At 33.7% G+C, this 21,467-nt stretch overlaps 1 protein-coding gene across 4 annotated transcripts in view; it reads right to left on the bottom strand.

Moving 5' to 3' along the window:
- LOC145263176 (uncharacterized) overlaps positions 1–21,467 on the bottom strand; it is a 256,016-nt gene that overhangs the window by 178,500 nt on the left and 56,049 nt on the right. For all 4 annotated transcript variants that reach the window (XM_080120215.1, XM_080120213.1, XM_080120214.1 and 1 more), the window contains exons 2-3: positions 19,302–19,355; positions 11,685–11,739 (exon numbers count right to left, since the gene is read on the bottom strand). In XM_080120215.1, coding sequence (XP_079976341.1) covers positions 11,685–11,739; positions 19,302–19,355 — 109 coding nt within the window. The remainder of the gene's footprint in view (positions 1–11,684; positions 11,740–19,301; positions 19,356–21,467) is intronic.

Consider the following 21,467-nt stretch of genomic DNA (forward strand, 5'->3'; position numbering starts at 1 on the left):
TTTTAAATCAATTTTTTCGTCTGATGGATCTTTTTAATGTGCGATACTCCGCTTTCCTCTATGTCACGACTGTCCTATTTCAACGCAACAAACCATTCACAGTCTTCTGCTAAGCTTTGTAGTTTTAAATTCGGCTCGTTTACAAGTTTATTTAAAACATGACGCCTGATTTCAGCGTCTTTATTTAAGACTAGCCCTTGCACAAAAATGAAACATTTAAAATCATCTGATGATAATTCCTCCAATTTAAAGTCGTCGCAATGCTTGTTTATTATACTTGCATAAGTAGTGTAGTCGTCTTCCTTTCTTCTAGTGATATTCATACACTTATATTTCCTGTGAAAAAGAGATGTTTTTGGAGAAAACAGTTCTGTTAATAGCTTAACTGTCTCTTGATCTGTTTTGGGAGAATAAAATTCACGAACTTTGTAGATTCGGCTGTTCCCAATTTTCTTAGCAAAAGCCTAACTTTTTTAGCGTCTGTCCATATACAGCAATCCGATACAAAAATATCTTCATATCTCCTATAGAAATGGGCAAAAGTGACATCTTCTAGGTTATAATTGAAGTTTTCAATGGTGTTCCACACAGCTGTTTGCGAGAATGCGTTATGATTCTCGTTTGCTTTCGTTAACTGTGTTACTTCTAGAATTTTCCTTTGTTCTTCCTGTGTTTTCATCAAGATTTTTTCGAAATGTTTTTGTTGTTGCAACAGCTCTTTTTTAAATTTCTCTTCACTTTCAAGTTTTCTTTATTGCAAAGTGAGGTTTTGTTCTGCTTGAATGTTTAAAATTTTTTCCTCACTTTCAAGTTGTCTTTGTTGCAAGGCAAGATTTTGTTCTGTTTGAAATTTGAATAATTGCATAAGAGACTTTCTGAACTCGGTGTCCATCATAACAAATTTAATTTAAGAAATACAATTTACACTTGAAATAAAAAATCAGTTTTCCCAATATTATTTTGTAAGCATAAAGTCCATCCAAGCTTTTCTTACCTCAATTCTTTTGTTTGAAGCATAAAAGTTAAGAAAAGAGTACTTGTGGAAATTTAATTTGTTGTACGCAATATTTCTTGTAAGAAATAAAGTCCATCGAAATAACATTTGTCAAAAAAAAAATCTTTTTTTTTTTTTTTTTTTTTAGTTGTACGTGGTTTTACGTAGCAAACAATAAAATCCTTCGTTTTTTAGCAAGTCGGCTTTTTTGTATGGGAAAATCATTTATTTTACTTTTAACCTTTGTGTTTTGCACAATATGACTTGGTTATTTAACAGGTCTTTTATAAGCACTAATGCTTACGAATATATATATTCTTTCTTTCTTTCTTTCACAGTCCATTTCTCCTTCTCTCATCAAATTCGATGGTCGTTTTACTAATAAATAGTCAACGTGTTTGTTCCAATATATTTGTGGTAGTTAATCTGAACAAGTCATTTGAAGAAAAAGACTCTTACCGTGAAAAAAAAAACTGGTTTCTTGTTAGAAAAAAAAAAAAAAATCAGTGAACCTTTTTCTTTTCTTTCCAAACACTCGTGTCAGTCTGTTCAATTATTTTAATAATTGACCATATTATTCGCGTTCTCTCGCTGTAGGTTTTGACAGCAAAGTTTTTTTTTTATAACATTGTCACATTACTATTGTAGTAATTTGCTGCTAATCCTTGCGCATCCAAATATCTGTTTGAAATGACGAAGGTGTTTTACCATAAAAATTTTTGCAAATCCTTGTATTTCAATCACTTTTGGTGATTATTTGCAGTGATATTGTGTTTCGATTCCATTGTCGCCAAACTGTTGTCTTGTAACACAATAGTAAAAGAAGAAAATCAAGTCGAGGTTGGTTTAACAAACGAAGTATATTAACATCACAGGTGCAAAAGGTAGGAATACGGGTATAACTAACTAGCGCTCAGCTATGCAGTGGAGTACTGTCGCTCCTTCTCACCGGTGTAGACATTACTGGCACTATATTGTATTTATTTGCTTCCCCACCAAAGCAAATTAGGCACAAGGCCATTTTTAATATGGAGTAAAAACCAGCTCCCCTAAAAGTAGGCAAAAAGTGGGCACTCTGGTTACCAAAAATAATAATTGTCCCAGTATAGAGGGTTTCCCCTCCATTGACTGGTACAAATTATCTTAAGTGCAGCATCTACACTTTGATCCCGGCCCAAAGGCCAGGAAAAACAGAAGAAAGGCAAGCCTCTTTTCTATTTATATATATAGTGAGAACCGGTGTAATTTCCCTTATGCATAGAAAGGCCAGTATAACAATGTATATTTTATTGAGATAAATTACTAATTAGATATCAGACATATGTAAATTAAATATGTAAAAATTAACTAAATATTAACAACAGCCTTCAACCATTATGGCAACCAGTTTCTGCTGGAAGTATTATGATGTCAATACCAAAAATAATACAGTCGCTTGCAAGTTATACCAATCTATCACATCAAAGGATGGCAAATCAACAAAATCTTTTACAACGACTAATATGTTAAACCATCATGTTCATTCAAAAGAAGCAGAAGTTGCAGATAAAAAAGGAAGCATAATGAGTATTCGGGGATAGACATTCCAGGAACAAGTGGCAGCAACTACGAGCCTCTAGCAAAACACCAAACTATTCTAGAATCAATACGGACCAAAAAGAAAGTTTGGAATACTAATGATCACAGGTCACAAGAGATCCATTATCTGATAAGAGAAATGATTGCTGTTGATATTCAACTATATTCTGTAACATCGGACATTGGATTTTAATTGACTTATTGCAAAATGATATTTATAAATTTAGCTGTAAGGTTATTTCTGTCAAAAACTGTCCAATCTAATTCTAGTATTTCTGACTTTAGTAGAATCCTTACCATTGTTGAACAATTCAAGTTATCAATGGAAACAAGATTTTGATCTAAATGATAAAAACTTGTGTATGTCTACTTTCCTGGACCCATGATTTAAATATTAATTTTAAAAGATTGGCATAGAAAACATATTTAGAATTGGATTCTACATCTACATTTCACTCATGATAATGAAGCAGAATACACTACCTGCCAAGGGTGAAGAAGCTCAAATGTGTAAATTACAAAACCAACTGACAAAAAATAACCAGTAAAAATGTCACAATAGATGCTTTCATCACTTTTTGTATAAGAAGAAAGTAGGAAGTAAAAGTAAAATTATTTCTAATTCAATTTCGGTTTTCATTTTTTAGGTGTAAAAAGTGAATTTTGCATCATTTATAAATAGCAAAATTGTACTGATAAACCATTTTTAAAGTACCATCAAATAAAACTGAATTAAATGACAATAAATATGAAAATTTAATTCTACACATAATGATTATTATGCCTATTTTTTAACACGATTCCAGTTGCAACTTTATTATAAGTCGATAAAAATGCTGATATGTTCAATTTTGGTGGCGGAAATGAAGTACCAAATGTCATAAACATATACTAATTTCAAAATCATATATCACAAAACTATTAAAAGATACAGATCTTGAATATTGCATGTCTAATAAATATATATTGTAGAATGCTATATTCAAATGTCAGCTCTTTACACCATGTACTTTTTAACTAATATCCTCAAGAAAATGTAATAATTTTATGTAGTTTTTCACTTTGTTTATCATGACGATGTAATTAAGTAAATGTTGATGTCCAACATCAATTTAACTTTAATAAAAGAGAGAGCTATATGTATCAACAATGGAGTTCTTTATACAGTTGGTATTTCTTTGCAATTCTGCTGAATTCTTCACTTGGCACAGATTACATTCATCCATTTGAGATGGTTCCCTCAACCCCTTCTCCAGTCAGACACATACAGAGAAAAAAAAGCTTCAGTAGTCTTTCAATGGTTGTGACATAAATCACTTGTTTTGTATTGTTTATTAAATTGTTAGGTGAAAGTACAGTCTAGAAAAACACACTCTCCTCCACATGTTAAGAAATGGTTTTCCAAAAAGTTCTCTGCATAAGAACTATTTTTTTTTATTGTTTTAACATTTTTATTTTATTTTTGTATTAGTTTTGTTCAAGTTAATGCTGTAATTGTTTACAAATTATTTATTTCCGGTTAACATGAACTGTTCTGCTTTACGTTGAATGCTCAGAAAAAGTCCCTTCTGATTAATGTTTATGGGTTTTAAAATAAACAAACTAACTTGGCTGTTTTTTAGAATAAGAGAATATTTTTTTATCTGGTAAAGGACTTTTTCATGGCATATATGTGAAGCAGAATGATTCGCACAAACCAGATTTTTTTTAATAAAAGATTTACTCATTTTTTTTTCATAGGAAAATTTGGGACACTATAAGATTCCTTCCTTAACAACTTACCAATGGGGACTTGTTCAAAAAATTGTCCAGTAAAAAGAAATCACCAAAGAAGCAAGTCACAGAACTTAAACCATACCGATGATAATACCTACAATTTCAGCTTTGAGATTATTTCTTTCAAAATCTGTCCAATCTAATTCTGATATTTCTGACTTTAGTGGAATTATCACTGTCGAACAATTCAATGAATTAATGGAAACAAGATTTTCATTGTATCTAAATGATAAAAACTTGTGCATGTCTACTTTCCTAGAAAAAAATTTTTTTTAGTGTGCACATCTATTTAATAATATACAATTTGTGGCAAAATTTCAGGAAAAACTAATGGACTGTTATCTGGCATTTGTCCGAACTAACGGATGCATGGACGCTACTGAAAACATAGGTCCCTCTCCGATAAATTGGGGGGGGGCGAAAAATTATACATAGGAGCTACAAAAAATGATTTCAAGTATATATATATATATATATATATATATAATCACATGATGAGATTCAGTAATAAAAGATATAGAAATAGCATTTGATTGCCTTAAAGTTATATTTCAACCTTGTGTTATCATAAAAGTTGATGATTTTACATTGTTAATTGCTTGTTTTTACACATGTTCCCTCTGGTGTTTTCAGACTGAGGAAATGCTGCTTCCAAATAAGTTCTTTCAAATCTCGAAAAAAGGCAAAGTCAAGACAAAACTGTTGATAAATCACTTTGTTCCAAATCACTGACTAATTGTGTGGAGATATAAAGATCAATAATCACTGTTTAATCATATCTTAGTGCATTTTTAAAACCACATGGTCATATTAGCTTCCAAGGCATTGCGTTTTTTGGGGGTTTTTTTTACAAAGGAATCACTACTTATCAAGACCCAGAAACCACTTAAGGATAAGGGTTAAAGAGTGTACAGTGGTCAAAAGGATAATATCACAGTGATCGTTAGAATTGTAAATTTGACAAATTGGATTACTTAAGGGGAATGGCTCAAGAACTTGTTTACATTGGACTTGAAGACGGCCATATTGTAGTCAGCTGGAAAGCAGGTAAATGGAAGAGAGTTTGACAGGTGTGCAGTTCTAAGAAAGAAGCATTGTTAGGCACAGATAAAGAGTGGGGGAAATTATTGATAGTGTTTACAGCCAAACAAATGTTTCTTGTGAATGTTAAGGGGGAGACCATGAATTGGAGCTCAGACAAGCACTTGCCATGAAAATAACGATAAAACAGACAGGCTCATAATGTCTCTTCTGTGGGGAAGAGGTTGCAGGGAAGAGAAAAGGGCCTCCTCGACTAGGCTACAAAGTCTATTCTGAACACTCTCAAGGCAGGATAAGTCCTTTCTAGTTAGACCCTGCTCAGACGTGACAGCAATACTCCATCCTTGGACGTACCTGGCTCTTATATAGGTAGAGAATTGCATCAGCAGGTAGATATCTACTGGATCGATAGAAGGACCCCATCATTTTTCCAGCAACCTTGGCAACGGATTTGATGTACATATTCCATTTTAGATCAGAAGTAACGGTCAAGCTCAGAAGCTTGTCAAAACATGGAGCCTCCCCAAGGCAAGAGCCATTTATTTCAACTGATGCCAGATGGGGATCAGATTGTTGATGATGCAAAGACAGAAGCTTGGTTTGAGATGAATTAAGTAACCAGCCACTTTTTTCTCCACTGTACCACATGGTCAAGATCAGAGGAGAGAGAATCAGAGAGAACTTGTCCATTTACGGCCTTTGATGTGCTGCCATAGATGGTAGTGCCGTCAGCAAAAATGTCTATGAATGATCTAAGGATATGATTTGGAAGATCATTAATATAGATCAGGAAGAGAGTTGGACCCCTGAGCATTAACACTATGAGCTTCTGATTTCTGCCCATCAACCACTACTCTTATGAACCTATCAGAGAGAAATGATTTAATAATTGAAAAGACATTTTCAGCTATATCATAGCTGGAGATCTTGTGAAGTAGACCTTTATGCCATACCCTATCAAAGACCTTTGGTACGTCAAGAGCAATTGCTCTAGAAAGGAAGCCTCCGTTGAGAGTTTCGCTAATCCTATGACAAATAATCATAAGCACATCCGTTGTAGATCTTGCAGAATGGAAACCATATTGCATGTCACTAAGGTTATTTCTTTCTCACTTTTTTTGAACCATGTAACAATTTTCACAGCCAAGTAAAAACTAATCTTGAGTTCACCAAGTACACCCCAACCAAACCTTCATTTCTTGTTATTCTCAACTAACCATCTTCTATACTAGTGGGTTTCCTCACCCAATATTGAATATATACAATGTGTATATGAAAGACATGCCAAAAGTAAAACGTCCTATTTCTTTTTTATTCTTCCTGAAATGGATCAGAAGGGATTGCATTGTTATGATGACTGAACTTATACATTTTAACCTGAAAGGTTCACCTCTCTATTACAGATATTGACAGTGTGAGACTAAGAAAGTAACCCCTGTCATGGACGCAGAGATTTGTCATTCAATTTCTACTAAAAGTGCATTGAGAATAGTGTAGAAAAATAAATTCTGGAGCGCAAAAGGTTGCTTGTTTTAAAGGTACCACTCCTGTTTTTGTAACTCTTCAACTTTTTAAAAATTAAAAAAAAAAAAAAAAAAAAAAAAATAAGAGGCTTTACTTTTGGAAAGACACTTGCGTGCATATATATAAGAATGAATTTTTAAAACCAAATTCGATACTAAAAGATTTTTTTTTTTTAATAAATGAAAATAATAAAATATTTTGGTCAATTTCCGTCAATGTTTTATTTTGTCCTTTTCTGTGTTTCACTCAGAAATAATATATATATATATATATATACTAGCAAAAGTACCCATCGTTGACTGGGTTCAAAAACAGCCTACAGAAAATGGACTCTGATTTATGTAGGATATGTTATGAAAAGGAAGGGTTGTAAAGAGATAGCTTCAAATTTGGGGGCATCAAAACCAAAGCAAAATATGATGAAAGTAAAAATAAAATAGATAAACCCCATAATTTATTATACCATACCTGTTCACACTGAAACACTTATCACAATATTCTGTGGATCTATATTAAAAAAACCTTGTTAAACTTTGTGACATATTTCCATTCTATGGAGGTCAGGTGCGAACGAACACCCCATAATGTTATTATACCATATTTCTTCAAACTGAAACATAATTATCAAAGTATACTTACGCAGATAGATATGAAAAGTCTTTATTAAAGTTTGTGCCTATTTCCATTCTATGGAGGCCAGGTGCGAACGCAGACCCCACAATTTTATTATACCATCCCTATTTAAGTTAAAACATACTGATCAAAGTATTATTATGTACATCTATATCAAAAACACCTTGTAAACGTTTTTTTTAATTTTTAAAATATTTATTCCCATACTTTGTGGACCAGGTGCGTACGTAGACCCCACAATTTTAATGAACCATCGTTTTGCCAGATCAAACATACCCATTCCTGTGTCTCGATACATCTTCTATCATTATATGTAATCAGTTTTTTTAAAACAGTCAACCATATAGGAGCCTATTCATGACCAGACACACACACAGAGCTTTATATTGTGTGTGTGTGTGTGTTAACATACTATTTGACTATTCAACACATTCACAAAACAGATGCGTTACTTTATACAAACCAGAAAATAGGAAGTAGGTTTTTTTTTGTTTTTGTTTTACACAAGAGAGTCATTACTTATCAAGGCCCAAAGGTAACTCAAGGATAACGATTAATTAGTGTATGGTGGTCAGCGAGACAACAGCATAGTGGAAATTGGGTTTTATACATGTGACTGTGGACCGCTTGTGAATTTCATACTCCCATGGAACTTCATCCTTTGGAGGAAGCCAGTTAAACCAGCATAGGGTTAGTGCCATTTTTTTATATTTTTTTATTATTTACATGGAGATCACCACTTATCAAGGCCAGGAGGCCACTCAGGGATAAGGGTTATTGCATGTACAGTAATCAATGAGATAGTATTGTAGTAATCATTAGTATTGGAGATTTAATAGAGTGTCTTAAGAGGGCGGTTTGTCAGGAATTTGTTTATGTTGGACTTGAAGACATCCCAGTTGTAGTCAGGTGGGAAACAGTTAAACGGAAGAGAGTTCCACAGTCGTGCACTTCTGAGAAAGAAGCTCTGCTCATGGAATCTATGTTTTGATTTAGGCACAGATAAAGAGTGGGGAAAATTATTGACAGTAGTTTCAGCCAGACGGGTGTTTCTCGTGAAAGATTGGTGAGGAGGGACGAGAGATTGGAGCTCAGACGAGCACTTTGCCATGGAAATAATGATAAAACAAAGACAGGCTTGCAACATCTCTTCTGTAGGAGAGAGGCTGCAGGGGAGAGAAAAGGGCATCCCCCACTAAGCTACGAAGTCTATTTTGTACTCTGTCAAGGCAGGATAGGCTGTTTTTAGCAGCTCCTGCCCAGATGTGGCAGCAGTACTCCATCCTTGGACGTACTTGGCTTTTATACAGATAGAGAATTGCATCAGTAGTGAGATATCTTCTGGAGCGGTAGAAGGATCCCACCATTTTCCCAGCTCCTTGGCAACAGACTTAATGTACGTGTTCCATTTCAGATCAAAAGCTTGTCAAAACGTGGAGCCTCCTCAAGATGAGAGCAATCCATTTCAATTGATGCCAGGTGGGGATCAAAGCGTTGATGATGTAAAGATAGAAGCTTGGTTTTGGATGTATTAAAAGTAACCAGCCACCTCTTCCCCCCACTGTACCACACGCTCAAGATCAGAAGAGAGAGAATTAGAGAGAACCTTGTCATTTACGGCCTTTGATCTGTTGCCATAGATGGCTGTGTCATCAGCATAGATGTCAACGAATGATTTAAGTATGTGTTTTAGGAGATCATTGATGTAGATCAGGAAGAGAGTTGGGCCCAGGATGGACCCCTGAGGGACTCCAGCATTAATACTGTGGGCCTCTGATTTCTGTCCATCAACCACTACTTTTATGAACCTATTGGAGAGAAATGATTTAATGATTGAGAAAACATTTCCAGTGATACTGTAGCTGGAAATCTTGTGAAGTAGGCCCTTATGCCATACCTTATCAAAGACCTTCGATATGTCAAGAGCAATTGCCCTGGAAAGGAAGCCCTTGTCGAGAGATTCGCTAATCCTATGAGATATAACATCTGCTGTAGATCTTGCGGAGCGGAAACCATATTGCATGTCACTAAGAAGGTTGTTTCTGCTGAGGTGGTTGACTACTTTATTTAATATGGATTCCAACAACTTACTCATGACACACAAGGGACTTATTGGTCTGTACTGAGAGGGAGATGACTTTTCACCTGAATTCTTAAATACAGGGAATACTGATGAGGTTTTCTAGGGTGTTGGAAAGCACTTCTCCTTAAGGCAACGCTTAAACAGTTTTGTAAGTATGGGGGCATGTTCTGGTTGGAGCTTTTTCAGCACTATAACTGGAATGCCGTCAGGGCCAGTTGCTTTACTGGAATCAAGGTTCTTGATTAGCTTGGCAACCTCACGCATAGATATTTGTATGTTGCATAGCGTGTTGTCTGTTATAGGAGGAAATACGGGGAGTTCTTGGCAAATAGTTTGGCCTTATCTGATGCTGACAAGATGACCTCAGGTCCATTGATGATGGTTGGGATAGAATGCACGCTTCTGTTCAGGATCCTGTTTGTTATTTGCTAAAACTGGTGAGAACCAAGCCGCTGCTCAGCTACTTTGGATTTAACGGACTGAGCATATAGCTCTCTTGCATTTTTTATTACTCTTTTACAGTGGTTGCTGACAGTCCTGAAAGCAGCTTTAGTCTTAGTACATCTATTGCGTTGGTAGCTATGGAAAAAGTGATTTCTGTGCGCGATGGCAGCAGCACATTCTGGGGAGAACCATGGTTGGCCGTTAGGTTTTTGTTGGAATTTTTTGGATGGTATGAATCAGTCTATGCCTACAATTAACCATTCAGTCAGGTCTGATACTATAGAGTACACATCGTTTTTAAACATGGAATGCAGAGGTAGATCAGATATGAATGTATGGAAGCTATCCCAGTCAGTCATAGAGTATCGATATACAGTACGGTGGAGAGGTACGTCTGAAGACTTATTACATTTCATTTTTATCTTAACTGCTACAACGGAGTGGTTGGAGGATCCCATAGAACGGAACATGAACATAGCTCAGGGGAGGTTGTGAGGAAAAGGTCTAGAAGGCTTGCATACTGACCAATAGTATTGGGCACACGGGTGGGTTCGTGAACAATCTGAGTGAGGTCATAGGCAGTGGCAAAATCACGACAGAACCTCCCCTCGTCATCGGTCTTATTTGAGTGGGTCAGCCATTCCACATTATGGACATTGAAGTCACCGCAAATGTGAATGTTAGCCGAAGAATGAGCAGACAGGATGTGGTCAATTTTCTCAGATATGCTCTTAAAGATAGTAACCCCATTGTTGTGGGGGCGATAGAGGGCAAATATAAATGCAGTGGTGTAAGCTAGTGTAACCCGGAAGGACATATAAGGTAAATTAGGGTCTTCTCTGGAGATATCCCTACCACATGGAAAGCCATTTTTAATGTAGGTACATATTCCATGCCCATGGCGATCTTGGGGGTCAGATTTAGATGTTGAGTTAGAGTATCCTTTAATTATGAATTCGTCTAGGGAAGTGGTTGGCCCTATGCCAGTTTCACTTAGAAAGAATATGTCTGGTTTCGTCTCCTGTAATTGTGTTTCAACCTTTGAAAGAATGAAAGGAAGATAATTGAGGTGATTTTATTGAAGCAGACGTGTGTCGTACATTGTTATTACATATGTGTATGTTATGTTTATGGGAGCAAAAAATAAAACTGAAATTAAACAAAGAACAAGTGAATTTATTGAAAGCCTGGAAAAATCATGGATTAGAATAAAAAAAATGTGAGCATGAAAAGTAATATGGTGAAGCTTTAACATTGAAAAGTAAAGGACTAGTTGTTAAAATTGGAAAAGAAAAAGACAAGATATTCTAGTAAAAAAATATAATAAATTCATAATTTAAACTATTTCAGCATTAAAATTGAAAAAAAAAAAATTCAATTTAACATTATATAATTAATTCTTAATGCTGCAATATTTTAAGTTATAAATTTATTATATTTTTTACTAGAATATCTTGTCCTTTTCTTTTCCAGTTTTAACAACTAGTCCTTTACTTTTCCAAAAAGGAGAGCTCCAAATATTATGTCCGCTTTCTTTGCAAGCTAAAACCCAAACAAGTGAAGCCACGTTGCCAGCATTATATTAGATTTTCAGAATGATTAAAAACTTACCATCTTTGGTATTCAGGAAATCTTTCAACTTTGTATTGAGCAGAGGTGCCTTGTTCTGGAAAAGTGAAGAAGGATTTGAAGAAGCGATAAAATTTAAAACAACTTCAGGAAGAGAAACTTTTTAAAGGAGTTTCAATCTATAATTTTGTTTTTTGGGTTTTTTTTTTTTAAATTATCATAAATTCTGGCTAGATGTAAATTCTCTAACCTGTAATAATAAAAGGAAATATCTAATGAAACTGAATATTTTGCTTCAGAATTTCTTTTTTTTTTGATGAATCTTGATAATTTGCATTATTTGGTTTATTCGGAGTATTTTTTTTTAACTGTTTTTCACTTCAAACATATTGGTAAGGTTCTACTATTAGGGATAGTGTCTAACAGGGGACTGTGGGGAGTTGAGCAGTGAGATGTTTATTCGCATTATATTTGAACTTCTACAGATTAGTACAGTCAGCAAAGAAGGAAATGGAGGGAATTCCAAAGTCTATTAGAGTAGGCTTTCTGGACATCAACAGTGAAGGGCTGGGATTTTCCTGCTTGTCAGGTTGGCCTGGAGTATACGTGTTGAGGGAGCACAAGTGCTATGAGTTCATCAAAGCACATTTCATTAAAATACTTGCACTCGGATGCGACATTGCAGCGATAGGACAGAGGTTGGTGCTTGGCCGATAGTGGAGGACCTATTAAATTTGAGACTTTTTCGGACCTTTAAAGTGAGCGAGTAGTGGTAGATGTATGGCAACAACATAAGCGAATTGTGGCCAAGGTAAAGATATAGGATACTCTTTGGTGCAAGTAATTTTCTAGCATGGTAGAGGTGTAATGTGAGTATCGTCGCAGGAAAAAACAAAAATACGACTGCATTTTTGTTTAAGTGCAAATGTAATGCATTTATTCACGGTTCTTCCAAAACAACACATTCCATCATCTTTTCATAGTCTTTTTGCACACATGTGCTTTTTAAAAGTCTCTGTCTTTACCACCTCATGCTGATGCTAGCCAGCACTTTCTTGCCCCCATATTTACATGTCCATCTTCCCAGTATGCAACCTGCTTCTCTCCTCGACCACGTGGTGTATTTTTCTCTACTTTTCTTGTGATGCAAGCTCGCACACACTTGCTAATTTGCATACATGCTTTAACAGCTGCTGCTAATATTTTTGCTAGCTAGCTATCCTGCTGATTCCCTCACATGCACCCATACACACCCTTCCTTTGTAACAGCCTGTTCTCATCTTGGATGTTATTCCCACGTTTCAACTGATGCAACTGCTATCCTTTTTTGCAAGAGTCAACAGATAAAACTGCTAAATAATAATCAGTTGTAAATGACAGTCTTCTGAAGGTTAAATCCTTAGTATGAATGATATTAACAATACAATTAAAATTACTTAAGATTTTTATCTGGTCATGGCTGACAGAATGAGAACAAGCTACCTTCATGGATTAAAGGTCCTATTCAAAATTTTGTATCAATTTCTTCAGTTCAACAAGGTACACCTAAAGAAGATTGAAGATTACATTGTCCGAAACTTTGTGAGAAGACGAAAATAATAGCCAGAATAATACAGTAGAACCCTAGGATACGGTTTTTCAGGTTATGATGTGGAATACAATGTTTTTTCAATCCATGGTTACGATATTTGCCCTGTCATAGTGTTATTTATAATGTTATTTAGTTATATACATGTATATTATATATTGTACTGTATTTTATTATTAGTTTTTAATGCCGTATCCTGGGGTTCTACTGTAAAAATAATATAATGCATGTGTGTGAGTGTGCAAGATAAAGACAAAAAGATAAACAAATCTATATATTTATAAAAGTGAAATTGTCTGTGTGTGTGTGTCTGTACATTTCCCTACCAAAGTACTTTGTCAATTTTCGGTCTACAGACTCAAAATTTGACATAAGGGGTATTGAGATTTGGGTAAATCTTTTTAATCAGTTTTCGGCCAGAAATTTAGCTATCAAAGGGTCAAAGTTCAACGATTTGACCTTTAAAAATTCTACCAAACTCCTCCACCAACCCTTGAAATTTTAGATGAAGGTTACTTGGTCATGGGTCAAACTTTTTAATTTGATTTGAGACCAAAACAAAATTTTTAATTTGAGACCAAAACAAAATTTTTAATTTGAGACCAAAACAATGAATGTTACAGGGTCAAAATTGGTGTCAAAGTTTTTAAAAATTTGACTTCTGTGGTCTCTACCAAATTACTAAGCCAATTTCTGGTCTAAACATTTGAAATTTTACATAAAGGGTATTCAGAGATAAGGCGAGCTTTTTAATCGGTTTGGGTTGGAAATTTTAGCAAAATTTCTTCCTGAACTCCCTTAAAACCTCAACATAATATTCTTTGTTGACTGACTGTCCAGTGAGAAGCCAGTGCATGTAAATCATGGCCATGCTGTTAAAAAAGGGATCCTCATAAATTTTTGGGTGGATTTGCTGTCTGGCCTTCTTGGGTCTGGGAGAACCAGCATGCTTCCACTAGGAACTTTGTCTCTTGGTCATAGCAGTAGATCCAGCTTTCATTGCAGGTCACTAGCACATCAAGAACTGCTGGATCTCCCTGCTGTCATAACGTCTTTTTTTCTGGTCTTCTCTGAGCACCCTTGGGACAAGTTTTGCGCAAATCTTCCACATCTTATGTTCCTCACAAATAATTGCATGTACAGTTCCTACACTATCCTTATCCATGAAATTCTTTATTTGGCCAATCAACTCTGGTGTTCTAACTTCCTTACTTCTCTCACACTGCTCATCATCCTTCAGACTCCCTGTCTTCCTTGAATCGCTTATGTCACTCAAAAACTGATGCTCAATTCATGCAAGATGGTCCAAAAGCAGTCTGAAGCATTCCATATGTTTTTCTGGTATTTTTTTTTTTTTTTTGCATATCATTCTTCTAATGTGTCCTCACATCCAGTTTTCATTTTTGAAATCCACAAACTATGATAATCAGGCTTTAGTAGGGTGTATTCCAACTCCTGCTGTAGCTGTTCATTTGAACCTCAAATCATAATAATTGGCCCATCATCTCATAAACTGTATAGCAATGACATACTGAATTTTCAAGAGTCTACAATAATTTTAAATGCCTGTACAAAAATGTCTAGAAACTTATTGAAGGCACCTCATATCTTAATGACATAAAAAGAGCTTGATGATCTAAGGAATATATTTTTTTTAATTTTTTAAATCTGACCAAAAGTAAGGAAATTATGACTTTTTGTGACTTGCACATTTGAATATTTTACATCTTTAAGACAATGTTTTGTCATATTTCTTACACAACTTCTTCAGTAAAAATGTTATATCATTGTTAAAACACAAAATTAAAAAATGAAATTTGCCATATCAATGTACCTTTGTGCAAAGAATCCAAATATGACATTGAAAATCTCCAGAAATTAATGGTCTTCAAGTAATCTGCACATAAATATGTTGCAATACCATAAAAATTCTATGTATGCATTGATAAAAAAAAAGAGAAATCAAAGTTGAATTGTAATGCATTTTATGTACAAGAAACTGAATCCTAATACTAAAACTGTTTAAAAATTAATATATCACAAGATTTCTTTGGCATTATTGTAGATTAACACCTTCTGCTGAATCGCCATCATCTGCCTCTCCAAAATATGTGATTCTCCTTTCCTTTAGGTAATTACATATGAATATACTGAAAAATTTGGCAAAAATAAAATATATATATTCAGCATAAAAATTTAATGTAAAATAATCTTAGATTTTAGAGCCACTCTAACATTCTAGGGGAGTTAACCATTTTTTTTCTATGGGAAATAAATCATATCAGTTTTTTTTTTTGTTTTTGTTTTTTTAGACAATTATGTACGTTTTTAAGAGGGTTCATGTGGGAGGAGAAGTCTTACCACCCGGACTTCAAGTTAGTGGTGGTAGGACTAGTGGCAATTACATGTGAACATGGCAGAAAAAAAAATAAATAAAAACAATTATTTTTGAGTGAGGGATTAGTTTCACATATAAATTTAATGTTATAATGTAATGTTCACCATTTCCAGGTCGTTCTAGCATTTTAGAGCAGTTAATTTCTATGAGACAAATCATGTGCATTTTTTAGGGGATGCGAGTTTTTTTTTTATGATTATGTGTGGTTTTAAGACGGTTTGTACAATGGGAGACTTGCCACTCGGACTTATGGTTAGTGGTAGAGTTATGAAGGGTTTTATTTTTAAATGGGTGCCATTCAGACAAGGTTAGTAATAGGGTTAAAAGGAGATTTTTCAGCGTGAGACTTGTCACTCAGATTTAAGGTTAATGTTACAACTGGTTCAAGGGAGGGATTTTTAGGAAGTGGGCTTGTCACTCAGACCTAGATTTAGTGGTAGTATTAAATTAATTTTTCAAAATGAAAAATATATCAAGAAAACTGCTCTAAAAGAATGGCCAGGAAATAGGGGTTCATTATACATTAAATTTACATGCAAAAATGATCTACTCTAAATTATAAATTATTTTTGCTGTCATTTTTTTTTCCACCAAGTATTTTTTAGGATATTCACACAGAATAGCCTAAAAGAGTATAATCTTAGTTTTTTTAATTGGTAGCTATAAAGTCATTTACTACTATAACTAAAATCCAAAAGTTAAATATATTTGAAAATATTTCTTGACAGAAATTTTATAAAAGAATTACAAACTGCATTAATTTTTAATAGTAAAGTTTTTTCTTTTTCAAAATGAACATAATTCATAAAACTAAGCCAACAACAGCTGCTGCTCAACTTGTAATTATTAACACTACTAGTTAAATTGTTTATTTTCACTAAGAATGGGTTACAATTTGGAGGTGGGGGAGGGTGCCTATTTAAAAACATTTCATATCAAAAGAAATCTATATATCTATAAAAGTGTGTGTGCGTGCGTGCGTGTGTGTATTTCCCTACCAAACTACTGTCAATTTTCGGTCTACAGACTTGAGACTTAATGTAAGGGATATTGAGACTTGGGAAAACCTTTTTTTTTTCTTTTTGTTTTTTTAATCGGTTTTCAGACAGAAATTTGGCTGTTAAGGCTCAAAGTTCAACGATTTAATCTTTGAAAACTACCAAACTCCTCTGCCAATTTTGGGTCTAAACACTTAAAATTTTAAATTAGACATGGATCAAACTTTTTAATTTGATTTGAGCCCAAAACAATAAATGTTAAGGGGTAAAAATTGAGGTCAAAGTTTAAAAAAAAAATTGACCTTTGCAGACTCTAGCAAACTACTCAGCCAATTTTTGGTCTAAACATTTTAAATTTGACATAAAAGGTATTCAGGCATGCGGCAAGTTGTTTAATCAGTTTTGGGGCAAAAATTTGCCTGCCAAGAGTTCAAAGTTGAAAGAGTTGACCTTTGTAGAATCTACCAAACTCCTCCGCCATTTTTGGGTCTAAACACTTGAAATTTTAGATGTAGGTTACTTGGACATAGGTCAAACTTTTTAATTTGATTTGAGCCCAAAACAATGAATGTTAAAGGGTCAAAATTGGGGTCAAAGTAAAAAAAGTTAACCTCTGCAGTGTTTACCAACTTTTCTCTATGGTAGTTAAGGAAGTCTATTTTATAAAAAGGCATTACCATACATATGCACACTTTTTAATATATACATATGCACATAAAGTTATGAACAGTACAGGAATACTGCTAGTTAACACTAATTCTAATTTTAATGCATAAAAATAACAAAAATATTATTTTACTCATTACTTGGAGGTACGAAAAAAATTGAGAAAAAAAAATGTTATGTTAACGTTTTATTTTTAAGATAACAAAAAAGCAAAAGTAATCAATTTATTTAATAACCCAACAGTAAGTGAGTTTGATGTGTTTTCTAATTGCTTACCAAATTTCAGAAAATCTCCAGAGGAGTGATACCGAGCTCTAAACACCACAGGGTAAAAAAAAATCTGATGCAAAATAGCCATTTCATAACGTTAACATTTTTATCATTACTTTCCTAAAAACGCTTCAAATATATCATGTATTTAATAAAGCATGTAAAAAGATGCTCATTTCCAAACAAAATGGTGATATTTTGAGGAATTAAACTGATTTGGTTTCTGAAATATGATTATTTTGCTGAACTATCTTGAAAGCGTTTTTATAGTCAGTGGGCATTACTAATAAAAATATATTTTATTTTTATTAGTAATGATCATTTTATTAGTAATGATCGTTTTATTAGTAATGATCATTTTATTAGTAAAGATCATTTATTCATTGATTTTTTATAGACCGAGAAGTTTACACCATTTGGGGTGCTGTGCAAGGGAATCGAGGATGTGATTATTTTCTAATTTGGAGATCAAACAAATTATGTATTCAATTTTATTGATTATGTCAGGTAGAGTCCTTGTCTATTGAGAGTTAGGAATCAAAGTGATTGGAGATAAGCTTATATATATATCAACGTAAAAAAATATATCTATATCTGCCACTATATCTGATCTTCAACTATAATATAATGTTGGCATAACAAAAAAAAAAAGAAACAGAAACATTACTATCCACTTAGAAACTGCTTAAGTGTCAACGAGACGAGCAGCTATTTGTATCAACGAATAAGATGACTGGTTTACTGTTTGGATGTAAAAGGGATTTTCAATTGAATATGAGAAATTGCCTAATAGTGCCACATAATGTTACAGACACCAAATATGACAGCTTGCCTAATAGTGCCACATAATGTTACAGACACCAAATATGACAGCTTGCCTAATAGTGCCACATTATGTTACAGACACCAAATATGACAAATTGCCTAATAGTGCCACATAATGTTACAGACACCAAATATGACAAATTGCCTAATAGTGCCACATTATGTTACAGACACCAAATATGACAAATTGCCTAATAGTGCCACATTATGTTACAGACACCAAATATGACAGCTTGCCTAATAGTGCCACATTATGTTATAGACACCAAATATGACAAATTGCCTAATAGTGCCACATAATGTTACAGACACCAAATATGATAAATTGCCTAATAGTGCCACATAATGTTACAGACACCAAATATGACAGCTTGCCTAATAGTGCCACATAATGTTACAGACACCAAATATGACAAATTGCCTAATAGTACCACATTATGTTACAGACACCAAATATGACAAATTGCCTAATAGTGCCACATTATGTTACAGACACCAAATATGACAAATTGCCTAATAGTGCCACATTATGTTACAGACACCAAATATGACAGCTTGCCTAATAGTGCCACATAATGTTACAGACACCAAATATGACAAATTGCCTAATAGTGCCACATAATGTCACAGACACCAAATATGACAGCTTGCCTAATAGTGCCACATAATGTTACAGACACCAAATATGACAAATTGCCTAATAGTGCCACATAATGTCACAGACACCAAATATGACAGCTTGCCTAATAGTGCCACATAATGTTACAGACACAAAATTTTCATTATAATTAGATATTCTAGAAAACGACGTGAAAATTAGACATTCTAGAAAGTAAAATGGCATCTGCTTGCCAATATTCAAGTTGGGGTCTTCAATACTCATGGAATTTCAAAATGCCAAGCAAGTCTCTTACCTGTGTTGGTTCTTGTTTCTCAAGTGCCAGAAAGACACTCGCACTCAACTGAGCCTGCAATGATAAAAGAAATAAAATTTAATATAAACCTCAATCTAGAAGATTATTGTCAAAAACTAAATTTATTAACCAATTGAATCTATTTTTATTAACATATAAAGTTATGAGATTTCTGAATTTTTTAGATGAGGATTGATTATTTGGATTCTTCGCACTACTGTTCTCATCTTGAGAGTTATTCACACAGCAATTTGGTTGATGTAACCTCCGACCTTCAAGTGTATTTTGTCAAACTCAAGGAATCTTTCTATCGAACTCGAGAATCTGCACAAAACTCTTAATATAATCCATAGAAGTAGTATGCTCCTTGTTTTGTTAGCCACATCTGAATGTAAGTCCTAAGTAATTCACATTTGTATTTTGAGTGTTACCCATACTGAGGATTGAACTTTCAGCCTCCAGGAGAGTGTAACTTACAATTGAATTTCACCAAGTTCGCAAGGACCAATGAGCATAATAGATGAATGTATTTCAGTCAAGATTATTTTTATAAATTATATAGTCCTGCCCAGATAATTGGTAATATGTAAATAAGGAAAAAAAAAAAAAAAAATCAGCGAGGGGAATCACTTATTTTAATTGAATAAAATAAAAAGGATCATCTCTCTAACAACTCAAATTACATTTCCTTTTCTAAATAAGTTTAAAATATGTGCAAACATTTTAAAAATTTTAAATCACTTCACTTCATCCCAGGCAATGCAGAGAGAGTTCAGCTAGTAGACCTTCTTTGTCTTCTTGCACATCAGATGACATCACAAAAAGATCATTTAATTCACTAAAACAGGTTTAAGACAACAGATAGAAATATTTTATGATGTTATAAACATCAAAATAACAAAAGAGTGACATTATCCATTAAACAGAACATAGACGAGGAGTCTGTGAACTGAGATATATATATATATATACGTGGGGGGGGGGCTTTGTATGTAAAACGATTTTTTCAATTTTGACCCATTTTTGACGCCTTGAAAACTATTTTAACCTGCATAAGACCATGAAAGAATGATTAAAAAAAATCAAATCATTTGAGGCCCGTAGCGCTGCTCTGCGACTTTTAGTTTCAGAGAAGAAAGAGTTTGAAAATATCGAGATAGACAGACAGACATATAACCTTTTATATATTAGACATATATACTTTTTACTAGTGTTGGGACGATTCCTAAATTTTTTTCCGATTCCAGGAAAATGTTGATTAACGATTCCAATACCAAGTACGATTCTGATTCCCATGGAATTGTTGTTTTGAAATATACCATTATATAATCGAAAGTTTTTGTGTAGCGAAAAAATTTGGTACAGCGAAAAAGTGGAAATACAATTAAGGGAATTTTGAAAACGATTTGATTTTTTTCTTAAAATTTCTTTCATTCAAGATAAAAGTCAAAACAAATATTTTAACCATGAATTAAACAACAATCAATTTCAAGAGTTATTTTATATATTAAAAAAAATATTTTAAAAAAAAGTAAGTCATGGTTAATTCAACAAAAATACAATAACATCAAATTTCAAGGGGAATAACATGTTTTATTTATCTTTTGATATTCATTTTTTTGTTTTATTTTCTCTTTCTCTTCGATAACTCTTTAAAATTTAACATTTTTTTGCAGCTTCAAATCGCTGATTTTTATTCCACTTTCTAGAATATTCTTATTTCTAAATGAAATTTAAAAATAACTAAATTTTGATTAAATTTTTAGCCTTTTATATTCAATCGTCTCAAACTATTCCTATTTATTCATTTGACTTTAAAAATATTTTTAACAATAATCAAGTTATTTTTTAAATCTAAATAAATTGGTTTATTCCTATCTTTATTTCTATCATATAATTTGTTGCAGGGCCGGTCGTCCGGGGACAATCGACCTAACAACTAACAAGGTAGACACGGGCAAAAAGTAAAATGCAAAACGCTAAAGATGAATGACAAACACAGGTTGTTTGGTTAAAGACGAGGGTTCGCCTTTTATTTGGAAAGGAAGCGAAAAAAATCGTATGATCTGGATGCTGGTTGTCCAGAAGGTCACACGTCACTGGAGGCTAAGGTCTGGAGGACTGGAACAAGTACTCTAGAGGTAGCATGGTTTAGGGTTGCTCGCT

The sequence above is a fragment of the Euprymna scolopes genome, chromosome 38 (assembly GCF_053919585.1).
Source record: "Euprymna scolopes isolate OS-2025 chromosome 38, ASM5391958v1, whole genome shotgun sequence".
Classification (NCBI taxonomy): Eukaryota; Metazoa; Mollusca; class Cephalopoda; order Sepiida; family Sepiolidae; genus Euprymna; species Euprymna scolopes.